Here is a 13,850-nt window from a genome sequence, read left to right as displayed (position 1 = left end):
TTGTTGAATATCATCTTCTAAGAAAAGTATTTTTTGATCTTCATCCTTAGTACACTTTACTTGAATTAAATCCTTAGTACTTCTATCTCTTTGTTTGGCTAACTTATACATATATCTTTCTCTCCTTAGTATCTATCTATTATATAAATCATTAAAAGCTAAGCTCTTTGCATCGCAAATAACTTTTTTAGCTTCCTTTCGAGCATCTTTATAGCTTTCCCAATTATCAGAATTTGTACATTTAAACCAATTTTTAATTCTTTATAACAAATCTTCTTATTTTTTATCAAAACGTTGATAATATATGTTAAGCACTTATCTTCTAAATACTAGCTTTTATTGAAAGTTCTCCCCTCATTAAGAGTGATAATTAATTGTAAAGGCTTTCATCTATGTAAAACTAGAAATCAAATCATAAGGTCCTAACTAAATGTGGGCCAAATCTTTGGATAGTGTCGTATTTGCAATTCAATATGCATTTTAAAAATTTGACTCAAAAGGCACATGAAACTCCCTCGGCAGTGTTGGAGCATGAATTTTCGGATCCCACAATCCTTTCAGCCTTTTTCCTATTACTAGACTCTTTATGGTTATGTGCTTGGTTGTTATTGAATTAAATAATTTGGTTAGAAACATGGCCGGTTAGCGACTCCATACCTTCTCTCTCTCTCTCTCTCTCTCTCTCTCTCTCTCTCTCTCTCTCTCTCTCACTCATGACTCGCTTTCTTTTGAGCTATATAGAGGATTAGATCGCTTAGTAGTAGTATTCCTTAATCCCAGTTACTGAACCAAGTAAAAATCTTGTAAGATCCTTTTAGAAGTAATCTCTATGCGCTTGTTCGATTACCAAATGCTAATCAGCTTTGAAAATATTTGTTTTTTTATATTTTTTATTTTGTTATATCCAACTTTTTACCTTTTAAGTAGTAGCAGCATGTGGCTTTTTAATATAGTCGCCATTTTGTACCGAAATCTGTTACAGTTACTGCTATAAAGTGCTTTAGTGCATTGCAGGCATGTATTGTTGAGATGATATTATCTAGCTGACCTCCATTTGGACCAAGTTGTTTCTTCGCTTGATAAACCCTGTTGGGGTTGCCCGTTTTCCTTCCCTTCATGTGATTTGTCTGTAGTGGCAGTCGCAAATTTTAACTTTTTAACAAATTTTTAGATGACTTCTGGTTATGCAATAGTTGCATAGGCTATTAAGGATTCGTTTGGGACGGCTTTCTCACTGCTTCTTAAAGCAGCTTTTTAGTAACAAAATTTTAATTTTTATGCTAAAAAGTTACTTTAAGAAGCAGTAAGAAATCTGTCCCAAACGAAACCTTAATGATTGTTGAGGGCTGATATTCGAGATTTCTTCGAAACTTTATGGCGGAGGGTATCTACCAGTCATGCATATAGTTAGATATTAAAGATCTTCATGGAAAAAAATTGTTAATGTTGTAATTTGTGCATTCAGGAACATTTCCAGAAGCAAAGAATTGAGGACTCAATGGGATCAGCAGAAGCAACATCCAAGCAGGTTTTAGCCTTTCTTATGACTTGTCTTTCTTTCTAGTGTGAATGCATTGTCTTTTACTCCACTGCCCACAAGATATTATAATTAATCAAGTAAACAATCAGGTATTCTCCAAAGAAAATCTTTGGACAATATTTGATCCGCTTATGCTTATTTTGCAATGCGACCAGGCGGTACTTAACATTTTATCAGATTAAAGCCATTTTGCTGGACAACATTTTATCAGATTAAAGCCATTTTGCTGGACATTAACTTGTTGAAAAATCTGTTTATCTTTTTTTTTTTTCTTTTTTTTCGCTTAGGGAAGTGAAGGTAAATAATCACTCGTCGGAATAGGAATGTTTTGAAAGTTTGATTTTCAGAATCTTCTAAGGAAATGATAATAGATAAATCCTTTTGGATGGTGTTCAGGTTTACGAGTAAGTCCAACCTTTTTACATGATTTCTTCAACTTAATGATGGTAAATCACTAAATATTTTGGAGCTAAAGTAGGGGTGTGAGTGAGCCGAGCCGGCTAATGAGCTCGAGTTTGATCATGTTATTGTTCGGCTCGATGACTCGTGAGCCGGCTCGATTAGGGCAAGGGCGCGTGAATGCAGGTGGGATTTCGAATGGGATGAACGAAGGCGGGATTCGAGCATGAACTCGTGAACCGGCATGCTTGCGATCCTCGGTCCCTCCCACATTTGTCGCTTGACGCTTCGATTCGGGCCCATCGAACGCAGGCGGGAAAACAAAAACCGGGTGAAATCCTCAGTTCATCCCCATCAAACGCATGCGAGTAGGAAAACGAGAACCGGGTGGGAAATCCATTGGTTCGACGAATGGCGGGCAAATTTGAGACTCGACAAACCCGTTTTTGTGTCGCGAGTTGAGCTCAAGCTCTATATTTGACTCGCAAGTCGAACTCGAACATCCCCTAACTCGAGCTCAACTCGACTCTTTTATGCCCCTAAGTTGTAATAAATCTCTAATTACCATGGCAACTGCGTTTTTTTTTTTTAAAGAGAAAACAAGGTTCTGCCATTTGTATAAAAGAAACTGCAGACATTTTTATATTCTCGTTAATTTGTCAGATAATACATATTGTATTTTTTTCTTTTTCTTTTTTTTAGCTTTTAAAACTCACAATCATCATCTTTGTTTATTTCACAGATTGCGTTTCTTCGAAACTTGGGTTGCACTGTCACTCCTACTTCACGTCTGCATGCATCACGTTTGATCGAACAGTACAGATCTCTCTGAAATGGAGGTTCTTAAGCAATTTATCCATTATTTTATTCTCATAATTTTTGTCATTTAAGCAGCACTCTTCTCTTTGGGACAATTTTTTCTGTTATTTTAAATTATATTCAAAATTTAAATTCTCTTTACCTTTTTTCCCTACTGTAGCAGAGAAATTACTTTAGCTCTATTCGTAAATTGCTTCTGTTGTGAGTTTTTAGATAAAAGTTGAGATCATTCGATCTTTAAATTTGGCAAATTTATTGGCAATGAATATTTTGATCTCTAAATTTCATATGTTTAGACATCTAGATGGTAGAAATTCAAGGGGCTCAAGATCAATCAATTTTAATGTTATTAGACACTTTAAGTGCTTCAATACTGTTCAATGATAGAGTGAACATGAGCAATGTGATGAAGTGTGTTAAAATTTGGGTGAAATTATTAAAATATCACAGCGAAAATTATGTATAAACATATTACTCTCCTTCTAAAAGAGACTTAAAATGTGATACTTCAGAGTTTAGTAATTGTATTATTTATTTATTTATTTATTTTTATGGTTAAAAGAAGGGGTGCAACACGAAAGTGATGTATGTCAATAAAATAAAATTAAAAAAAAAAAAGAAATGATATAGTAAATTTTAAAATAAAGTTATAAAATACTATATGTATGATAATAAATTCTTGATGAATATTAGATGCAATATTTGTATGCTTATGAATGATTTATAAATAATCAATAGGGATTTAAATATTTTGAGGTTAGATCAACAATAAGAAGCAGATTTATGTATAATGTTAAGACTTTCCAATTGATTGATTTTTATACTCCAATATAACACATGCTAGAAAGCTGCAAAAAAAGTCATGTTAAACGATGCTTTAAATATACACCATAATATACTACAAATGTTCTTGGCAAATTCATATAGGCGTGCATGTATACTTAATTAGTGATGTATGCTTCATATGACTATTGAACTCTGAAAATATTATGATTAAGAACTATTATTCATTTATTATTATGGATACGTCATCATAAAATTATCTTGATCAGGCACGGATCTCAAGGCAAAATCAAGACGGAAACATCAAAAATTAAATTCGGGAGCATCTGAACTCCGATTTTAGCAAACTTACAGTCAAATTGAGTGTCTCAGAAATACAAACCCAATGACACCAAATTTGACTCAATCTGAGCCCAAATGAGTCCAAATCAAGGACCCAAAGCGTTGTTGGAAGGTTCGAACCACAATTTGAGTTACCAAACGGTCTTCGATTTTAACGAGCTTATAGTCGAATTGAATGGCTCGACGAGATGAATCCAACGAGCCTAAGATCGCCGAATTCTGACATCATTAAGACCCTCAAATGTCTGATGAATGGTCCATGATCAAGGGATTCAATATCGGCCGTCCATTCAAACCACTCCCGATTCGCCCATGATCTCGTACCTATTTACTGGCCATGTTACTCCATAAATTTATAAATAGACCCCCTCATTCTTCATTGAAAGGGGCGAAGCATGGGGGAAGCAAGAAGAAGGAGAAGAAGAAGAGAAGAATATGAGGGAAGAGACTCCTCCTCGACCACCGCCGGAGTTCCGCCCGAACTCCAAATGGCACCGGAATTCTGCCCGACTTCCACGGGACGCCAGAATTCTGTCCAACTTCCATGGGCTGCTGAAATTCTGCCCCAAGTAACGACAGAGTTCCCCCTGACGCCCAAACTCCACCCAAGTGATACCGGAGTTCTCCTCGGCCACCAACAGATGTCGGACTTCTACCCGACGCCGGACTTCTACCGGTTATCAGACTTTCGCTGGACTTTCTATCCGAAGATGGATTTCTTTCCATTGTTGAACTTCTACCTGACGCCGTCCTTCTGACCTTCGTCGTCAGACAACAGTTCTTCTGACTTCCGTCGTCAGCCGACTACGATCCTTCAGACTTACGTCGCCACCAACTACAGTCTTTCCAACCTCTGTCGCCCGCCGACTACAGTTCTCCTGACTTACGTCGCCCGCCGATTACAGTCTTTCCGACCTCCGTCGCCCGCCGACTACAATCTTTCCGACTTCCGTAGCTAGCCGACTACGATCCTCCTGACTTACGTCGCCCGCCATACAACAGTCATTATGACCTCTGTTGCCCGCCAACTAAGATTCTTTTGACCTCCGTCACCATACTATGGTCCTCCCGACCAAACGTACACGTCAATAGTGAATTTTTGTATTCACATCATGTAATGTACTCTATAAAATGTACATCAAGCTAAGGCCTTCTCCCAAGGAAGGGCCTCATTTGTAATCAATTGCAATACTAGTGGATAATGTTATATTCGTCAGATTCCTATGAAGCAAAAAAACTTACCCGACAAATGGAAAAAATTTGGTAAGATTCTAATGATATTTAAAATTATTAAATTTAACATAATTTTTAATTATTTCTTCACATTTTAAATGTATATATATTTAAAATAAATTTAATAAATTGGTGCTAGAGATATAATAAACCGGAAAATTAGTTGATGCTAAATAAAGGCTGACAAAAAATGTTGGACAGCAGCCTCACAGCAATAATAGAAACTTATTAAATGAGAGGCTCGATTATATTTTTAACATCTAAGGATCTGTTCGGGATGACAACAGTTTTTTATAAAAATTGCTATAAAATTTTTATAGAGAATATTATTGTTTTGAAAACTACTATAAAAAAAAATTTAGGACAAACTCTTTAAGAAAAAAAATAATAATATTCAAATAAAAACTGTATAATTATGGTGTGACAAATAAAACAATAAGAAAATGCTGTCATCACAAACGTCTACAGTTTTAAATCAATTTTATCAATATTTGAAGAAGAATGTTATCATGAGAAAAATAAAATAATCTCATTTAACAATCAATCAAAATTGAAAAGCTAATCAAATTTAAAATAAGATTTGAAAGGTAAAAAATAAATAAATAACTTGATTCATGAAATAGTAGACTTTGAAGCGACCATAATAGATTTCTGAAAGATTGTTCAACTCTTTATGTATTATAAACACACCAACTTATGCAAGATTTACATGGATTGATCTACAATTGGAATTCCCCACAATTAGAAAAAAAAAAAGTGCTTTTATGCAAGTTTGAGAGCTAAAATTTGTATCTAGCATTGGGAATATGGAAAAATAAATTTGATAAAACAGATTAATGATAAAATAATCAATTTTCTATTATGGTGATGGTTAAATAATGTTGGCACTTGATAGTTAGCTTATCCTAATAAGAATAAGTCAAACATATTTCAAATATATAGCCAAACAAAGAGAAAATAGCAAAGAAGATCAACATACAAAACTCTAATTTTGTACAGGTTTGTCCAATATATGGCTACCTCATTTCACCACTGCAACTAATTTCATTATTATTTAATTGGGGTAATCACTAATCACAACCCTAATGCCTAAGTCTTCGTAAACAAAAACCTAATGCCGCTGAAAATATAATAAAATCCTCGAAACAACCTCAATGAAATAACCTTGCAAATTTGGATATCTTTTTGCTTTTGGGAGCTCTACACTGAATCGCAACTAAGGCTTCGTTTGGGACTTTTTTTTATTGCTTCTGAAAATGGAGTTTTAGTACAAAAATTAAAAAATTTGTACTAAAAATCCGTTTTAAAAAGCAATAAAAAAACCGTCCCAAACGAAGCCTAAGTCTATAAAAAGTGCTTTCATCTTAAGGCCAAAATTGAACCTAAAAGAATAGAGATATTCCAAGCCAAATCAGAGATTTGTTTCCAATGAAGCTGCCTTTCATCGAAGGAATTTGAGGCATAAACCACAAAAATGTAACAAATAACATAAGGGCTAAAATAAATAATTCCATGAACCAGCTGACTATAGAGGTAAACAAAGGCCTAAAATCAACCTTTTGAGCATTCCATTTTATCTAGATATGACCATGACTAGAGTGTTTTGTCATAAGAAGCTTCATGGCTAAATATTTTATGGGAAGAGAGGAACTAGTTGTCGGAGATAGACATGGAAGAAATTTTTGCTTCAAGAATAAACAACAAATCTAAATTATTTTTGCTAACAAATTGCTTACAACACAAGACCTTATATGGGTTGTTAAACCCACCGGCGTTCCAAGCCGCCATGAGAGGAAGGGTTATTTGGATTTAGAGGTGGGGGTGGATGTCTTTTTGGCATTTTTAGGTCCAATGGATTTAGTGTTCTGTGCTTGGGTTTGAAGGATAGGGCTTTTGACCTTTACTGTTGACTGGTGGGTCAATCTTGGACATGCAGAAGATGATTTACATGTGTACCAGGGTTGGTAATTTTTATTGATTTGTGCCATTATGACTAATAAGAGAGAGATCAACATTATCATGTGGCTCAGAGATGGCATAATATTTATTTTTGGTGACAAGGGAAGGTTTCAGAGAAAGGGGGTCTGGCCTAGGAAGAAGGGGGTGGGGTATTGTCAGTGAGAGCAAGAGCCTCATTGGAGCCTCAGAGGGTGAGTTATGGTTCAGAGTAGGACTTGGTTTGGAGTGAAGGTAGATATGTTATGAGAAGTGACAGGCTTCTGAGGAGGGTGAGTAGGATTTTTGGGGCAGAGGGTCGGCCGGTGAAGAATAGAGCCACATTGGAAGAAGAAGGTGGGTTTCTAATTACAAAGAACTCTAGGAGGGGAGATCTTACCATCCACATAAATGTAAATCTTATCAGGCATGGGAGAAGAGCTATTCACCTGAACACACACGCTAGCAAATGTGAGCCTGATTTTTTGCCATTGTCAAAGCATCTATCACTAAAGGGATGCCAACAACTAGCTACCTTAGAAATTCCTTCAGGGATCCAACAAGAAAAAATGAGATTTTTGATCTTGGTCCAAAGAGGAATCGAGGAGAACTCTTCTTTTTTCGGAACAAAATCAAGCAACAATTTCTGCGGAGTGAAGGGTTTACCAAGAAAAACCATGGTGCACCTGACCATGCCATCTCGTAATATTCAACCAAAACCTTAGCGCTCTATTTTGCTAGGTTAGATGTTTGCTTTCCTCCATGTTGATAGACTTCCTCATAATGATAATTGCAATACATATGCCTCTCACCATAATAGCCATCTAAGGACCAAACAATGCTTCATTCTGCTCCATAAAATGCTTGTCATGCTCTCTAGATGGGCCTCATTATAATAGCTGGTGATGAAATCATTTGAGTATTACATAGCATTCTATAGGCTCTATTTTCCGATTTATTATTCTATGCGGAGTGCGGAGGACGTCAGTAGATCAATAAAAATGGGTCACGTCACCTCATTGGTGGGTACCTAGCTCGGTATCCACACTCGGTACCGTTGGACCGGACGATTCTCTCGTTTGGTATCCGTACAGAATAAAAGCTCATATTTTGCACTGTCAAAAGCTCTTTTTTGATGAACCTGCTCATCATGGCATTCAATAATGTAGTAAGCAATGCACCATACTGCATGCCAACATTACATGAAGATTTTGTTTTTGAACAATTTTCTTATTGCTTTTAAAGCAATTTTCTAATACAAAAATCAGCTTTTTAAAAAAATAATAAGAAAATTATCCCAAACATAACCAAAGACATCATTGTTTATGATATTCACATATACTTCAGACTTATCAGTACATGCTTCTATTTTGTTTCTTACAAATACGCACCAAGAAAAAGCTTTGCTGCTCTCTGCATCACTTTTTTTAACTGCACAATTACATTATGTACTGTAATCTCTCCAATATAAGATCATTGTTAAAATGCATTCTAAAGACATTAGATGTGAAACATATCACTTCATTAAATAGGTGGCATAGATTTAGTTTGAAGCTGTCAAAACTCCATATTCCCTAACATGTCATGGCCACGAGAAACTATTTTGTGTGGTCATCGGACATCATCCGGAGGCGAATCAGGACGCATCATATTACTTTTTTGTTATGTACCGATGTTGTGTACCGGTGACATGACACATCCTGATTCGCATCCGAACCATACAGTGACCGCACAGAATAATTTCTTCATGGCCACAATTAAAGATCACCTGACGGAGAGATCCGTTCGGATCCTCTCTGTCTACAGTAACAAAAAAGTTCATATATGCGTGCATGTATGCTTTATATAACTATTGAACTCGGAAAATATTATGATTAAGAACTATTAGTCATTTATTATTATACATGGTAAATTTAAAATTAGAGCTATAATTTTATGTTTTTTGACCCTGGCGTTGGCTATAATTACATAGTCACTATTTATATTATTAGTGAAATGAAAATAATGTTATATTCGTCAGATTCCTATGAAGCAAAAAAACTTACCCGACAAATGGAAAAAATTTGGTAAGATTCTAATGATATTTAAAATTATTAAATTTAACATAATTTTTAATTATTTCTTCACATTTTAAATGTATATATATTTAAAATAAATTTAATAAATTGGGGCTAGAGATATAATAAACCGGAAAATTAGCTGATGCTAAATATAGGCTGACAAAAAATGTTGGACAGCAGTCTCACAGCAATAATAGAAACTTTTTTTTTCTTTTTTTTTTTAAGGCTTACACTGCCAATTTATTTTCACAAAGATTGATTTTTTTGATTTGCAATCTGAAATAAAGAAATGAAGGAATTAGTACAAAATGTAATGTGGTTAGAGAAACATTACACAAACTAAAATTCTTAAGCGAGCATTCCATAAATCAATGACGATATTGTGTCTAATAGCTTCATCTTGAATTCTTTCTCCAATTGTCGCTTGTAAGTTGTGATTCTCCTCAGGCCTATCAACTTCCCCACTTTTAGCATTATGTTGCATTTCTGTTTGTGACATATTAAAGTATAGATCATGTCTGTGGTATCGCTCACGGAATCAAAAATATCTTTGTGAGACCCGGTGTAAAAGGATTGTTTCATTCTGATTTTATTTAGCCTAACCACAATACTACCAAACAATTATTTGTCACGTTAACATAACAAATACCATAATACCAAGCAAGAGTTCAAGTAGAATATCAAGGTGATATTTAAAAATTAAAGTGAATTAAATGCCATGAATAATTTCGTTAAAAATTTTGACTTTCAAATATTTTGAGAAGCGATAAGAAGCTTCCAAACAAGAGAAGCACCAATGGAAGAGGTGGGAAGGTTGGAGGATGAGAGTGCGGGGAAATCAGAATAGGACATTAGGACAAGGGAAGGAGGGGAAGTCCCTCCCAGAGGAAGGCATGAAGGTAGCTAGGATTCGCGAAAAATCCTAGCAGAGCATGAAGCTACTTTACTACTACTACATAGCTTCTTGAGTACTAGGGTATCTAGGGTATCATATTCTTCTTAACTGTTAAATGATTGCGAGAAGAATGAATGGAGCATTTATGAAAGAGAACTAAAAAAAATTTAATATGTCAAAGAGGGAATAACACTTACTGCAAGTTGAAGAGGATGAAAGAATCGAAAAAGCTATACATAGATGAAGCAGATAGAAGAAGAAAACCTACGTATATGGAGAGTTGAATAGAAGAATTGGGTATGGAAAGTAAATATTATTTGAATAATAAGGTAAAGATCCGAACGGATCTCTCCGTCAGGTGACCTGATGCAATAATTTGCCCACTTAAAGGGGTGCATAAATAAACCAACAAAATATAGGTAAAGAGGTATATGAACATGGGAAATATAATTTGCTGAAAAACACGCCTCAGGCTGTCTTTTAGATAATTTGTTTTAAAAAAATAAATGAAAAGAAACCATATAAATGTAGAAAAAAACAGAGAAAATTAAGAGAGTGAAGCAAGTAACTAATGCGTGATAAATCATGTGAAGCTAAAAAACTGGAGTAGTAGGAGCCAAAGTGCGTATTCCATCACTGCAATAAAGGCAAGATAAAGAGAATTTATTCTACAAATAACGGCAATTGTTTCATTGTTCTAAGTTACAAGTTAAGCTGCTCATTCAAAGCTTTTAAAAGACTGGACAAATAAGGAAGAAAGTAGCCATCTTACAGGCACATTTATAACCCTAAATTTCAGAAGGGATCATTTCTGCTTCTTTGATTTCTTTGGTGGATTATTTTCTTCACCTTCCTCTGATGATGCCTCGATAGGTTCATCAGGAACATCATTTGGTACATTGTGCTTCGTGATGTATTCCTTCAGTATGTTCATACTCTCTTCCTTCATTTCTGCCAACTGTTGAGATAGTTTTCCTGTTTTTGAATCAACAGAAAAAGCTTCCGAACCAAGAAGAAAAGTAAATTTCACTCTGGGTGCAGAAAAAATGGAATCTTGAAAGTGTTCTGTCATCTGGAGAATGGCAAAGAATGACAATGGTGCATATATAAAGTTTGATTTGTATTATCCACTTTATCAAGATCATAGAACTACAAAATATGTATGAAGTGTCTTAACAAAATAGGTAAAGATCTTGAAATCATTGTCAGGATTTTTAGGTTCGAATTTCATCTGCATCAAATTTGTAACTTGTACAACAACAACAAGACTTGGGTAGAAAATATTAGAAATTATATTTTTTTTATTACATTTAAATGAGAATTTGACTTTTCACAGGACAATGACGAAAAAAGATTCATGTAGCCGACCCAATGTAGTGGGACAAAACAAGCCTTCATTCCACTACGTTGGGTTGGCTGCTTGAATCTTTTTCTCCATTTTGTTCTATTAATAGTCAAATCTTCATTTAAATCTAATAAAAAATATTATTTTTTAATACTTTTTAACCAAGTGTTTTTTAAGTCTAATTGTACCTTTCAGAACATAGGTCGGATATAGTACATCTACTCTACTAAAAGGGTCATCAGAAGGCTGACATTTTAAGTGTTGAGTAGGAGTAAATAAATAAGTTGGAAGCTTGTCTTTACAAGTTGGGTTCAATTTCAAGTATGAGGGAGTTATAGTAGTTCGTTCTATGCATTTGTATCAAGAATGATTTCTTATTATAGTTTGGGAAAGGGAAGGTGTGGAGAGATGTTTGCCATCTATTAATGGTTTCTTGGAATAAAATGTAAATTTTTGGAAAGTAAGATATTAATTGTGAAGGGAAAAATGCATTAGCATTTGGGAAAAGTGCATTAACATTTGCATAGTATTTTAAAGGAGAAGCTTGGAACACTTCATCAACCACTTTCACATAAGAACCAATTATTTATGAGATCAAGTCTAAGCCAATTGAAAATGCTATTGATATATAAAATATATTAATCTCCTTTTGGAATTAAAAAGATGATATTAAAATGAAGAAAGACTTTATATCTAACATAAGTTTTGAATTTAGATTTGAACTTGCACTACTATCTACATCAAAACCTATCTTAGAATTTGCACCATATTCTGAAAATGCTGCCTAAATGAGAGACTTAATAAGAATGTAAAGCAAAATCTGAAACTTATGTTAAATATAAGATTGAATTTAAAAGCTATAATTTGAAGGACGGAAATCTTCTATTTCATGTAATCATATTGCAGCTACCAAAATATAGAAAAACAAAGCAGCACAGATAAATTAATTACCTAAGTTTTGAAGCCGAAAATGTAGAGAATGCAAAGCATGGAACAGCTAATGGAAAAAAATGTTACACGGTTTTCTTAAGGAGAGTGGAAATTGAACAGCTAATCGAAACAGCTCGTAAGCTTATTACCAAGCTATGCTCGAGCCAGATCAAGAGCAAGCTTGCATAACTTAACCCTAACACCCTTTAAGAGACATAGATCAATTTTACAACAGTAATAAAATCCTTCCACATGAAATGCTGCATTAATCGATTTGGCGGCACACACAAAAGAAAAAGAAACACTGGCTAACATAATGATAACAAATAAAGAAAGATTGAATTAAACACATTGATTGTGGACACATGCCTAAATTTTGTGAAAAGGAAAAAAAAAAGTCATGCAGTAAGGTGGTTCCGAATCCAATCGACTTGCAAGGAAACAAGAAAGGCATGATAAAAAGAAAGGGAACAAATTACCTTTGCGAGAGAGGAACGAAAGGGGATTCGGCGTCGGAGAGAGGGCCGGACCTGGGAGGAGTCTTGCGCAGCTCTGTCCCGGCTCGGATGGGAGGACGGCGGAGGAATTGGGGTTCGGTCAAGCGAGGAAGAAGAGAGACAGGAGGGGCTTCGATTGTGAGCAGGGCTATGCGAACAGAGAGGCGAGTGAGAAGGAGGAAGGAGAGTTCGGCTTCTCTGGGGTGGAATGAATCGAAGAAACAGGAGAGGAGGCTGCAACCAGAAACTTTTTTGCAGGCGGAATCGCAGTGGAAGGCGAAGGCACGATGCGGTTTGTGTAGTGAGGTGAAGAAGATAAGAAAAGAGTTAGGGCGGCTTTGCCGCGGGCGGGTAGGGTTTTTCGGTGTATAACCTGTAATAAGTTTTCAAATATTTTAAAAATAATGATATTATAATAATTTAATTGAGAAGCTTGATAAGCTTTTGAGTTGAGTATGGTTGAACTCAAATTAGAGTTTGTTTATTATACGAATTCAAAGCTCGATAAGCTCAGCTTGCGAGCAGGTTAATGAATCAAATTTTTGACTCACACCCATAAGCGTGATCTCGTCTGGACGTCTAGTCGTTTGGTTCGTTGGCGCTCACGTGTCATGTGACAATGTCTAGTCCAGTTGTCAGCCCACCGTGCCTCATTTCATGGCTCTTGTGCGAGCCAACAAGTCCACACTTCCCGATTTTCGTAGGTCCTCTCATATTGTGTTTAGTCCATTCAGCCTGTTCGTGGTCAACGTCGACCCCACACCCGCAGACTGCACCAACATCGCTTGTCGCCTCTTTTTTTGAATCAAACAGGTTAGCATATCGTGTTGAGTAAATCCGGTAACCGGTGCATGTAAGATCCATGTTGTAATACCTAACCTATTTGTAAAAACGGGTCGGATTCGAGTTAATTAGTTTAGATCCGAGTCAACCCGGATTCGACTCAAATCAGACCCATCGATTATTTGGTACAGTCACTAGACTGGAATCAGGTGTGGGGAATTTTTTTTTTTTTTCCGTATATCCTATGTTAAAAAAAAACAATTGTCTTATTGTCAATAAAGTTCAGACA

The 13,850-nt window shown here is 35.5% G+C and overlaps 2 protein-coding genes across 6 annotated transcripts in view; one reads left to right on the top strand and one right to left on the bottom strand.

Moving 5' to 3' along the window:
• LOC110102523 (ATP-dependent DNA helicase SRS2-like protein At4g25120) overlaps window positions 1-2,977 on the top strand; it is a 90,390-nt gene extending 87,413 nt beyond the window's left edge. For all 5 annotated transcript variants that reach the window (XM_028697429.1, XM_028697428.1, XM_028697427.1 and 2 more), the window contains 2 exons: window positions 1,466-1,528; window positions 2,682-2,977. In XM_028697429.1, coding sequence (XP_028553262.1) covers window positions 1,466-1,528; window positions 2,682-2,771 — 153 coding nt within the window. In that variant the 3' untranslated portion in view covers window positions 2,772-2,977. The remainder of the gene's footprint in view (window positions 1-1,465; window positions 1,529-2,681) is intronic.
• A 7,666-nt stretch (window positions 2,978-10,643) lies between these two features.
• On the bottom strand, window positions 10,644-13,146 carry LOC110103605. The gene is made up of 2 exons (XM_020832391.2): window positions 12,761-13,146; window positions 10,644-11,078 (listed from the first exon to the last, which is right to left on the bottom strand). Exon 2 carries the CDS (start codon window positions 11,076-11,078, stop codon window positions 10,812-10,814), a length of 267 nt encoding a protein of 88 aa, XP_020688050.2. The 5' UTR covers window positions 12,761-13,146; the 3' UTR covers window positions 10,644-10,811.
• Window positions 13,147-13,850: the final 704 nt, after the last annotated feature.

Source organism: Dendrobium catenatum, unplaced genomic scaffold (assembly GCF_001605985.2).
Source record: "Dendrobium catenatum unplaced genomic scaffold, ASM160598v2 fragScaff_scaffold_932, whole genome shotgun sequence".
NCBI classification, from domain to species: Eukaryota; Viridiplantae; Streptophyta; class Magnoliopsida; order Asparagales; family Orchidaceae; genus Dendrobium; species Dendrobium catenatum.
The sequence above is the reverse complement of the archived record's forward strand: the minus strand, read 5'-3'. Positions and strand labels throughout refer to the sequence as shown.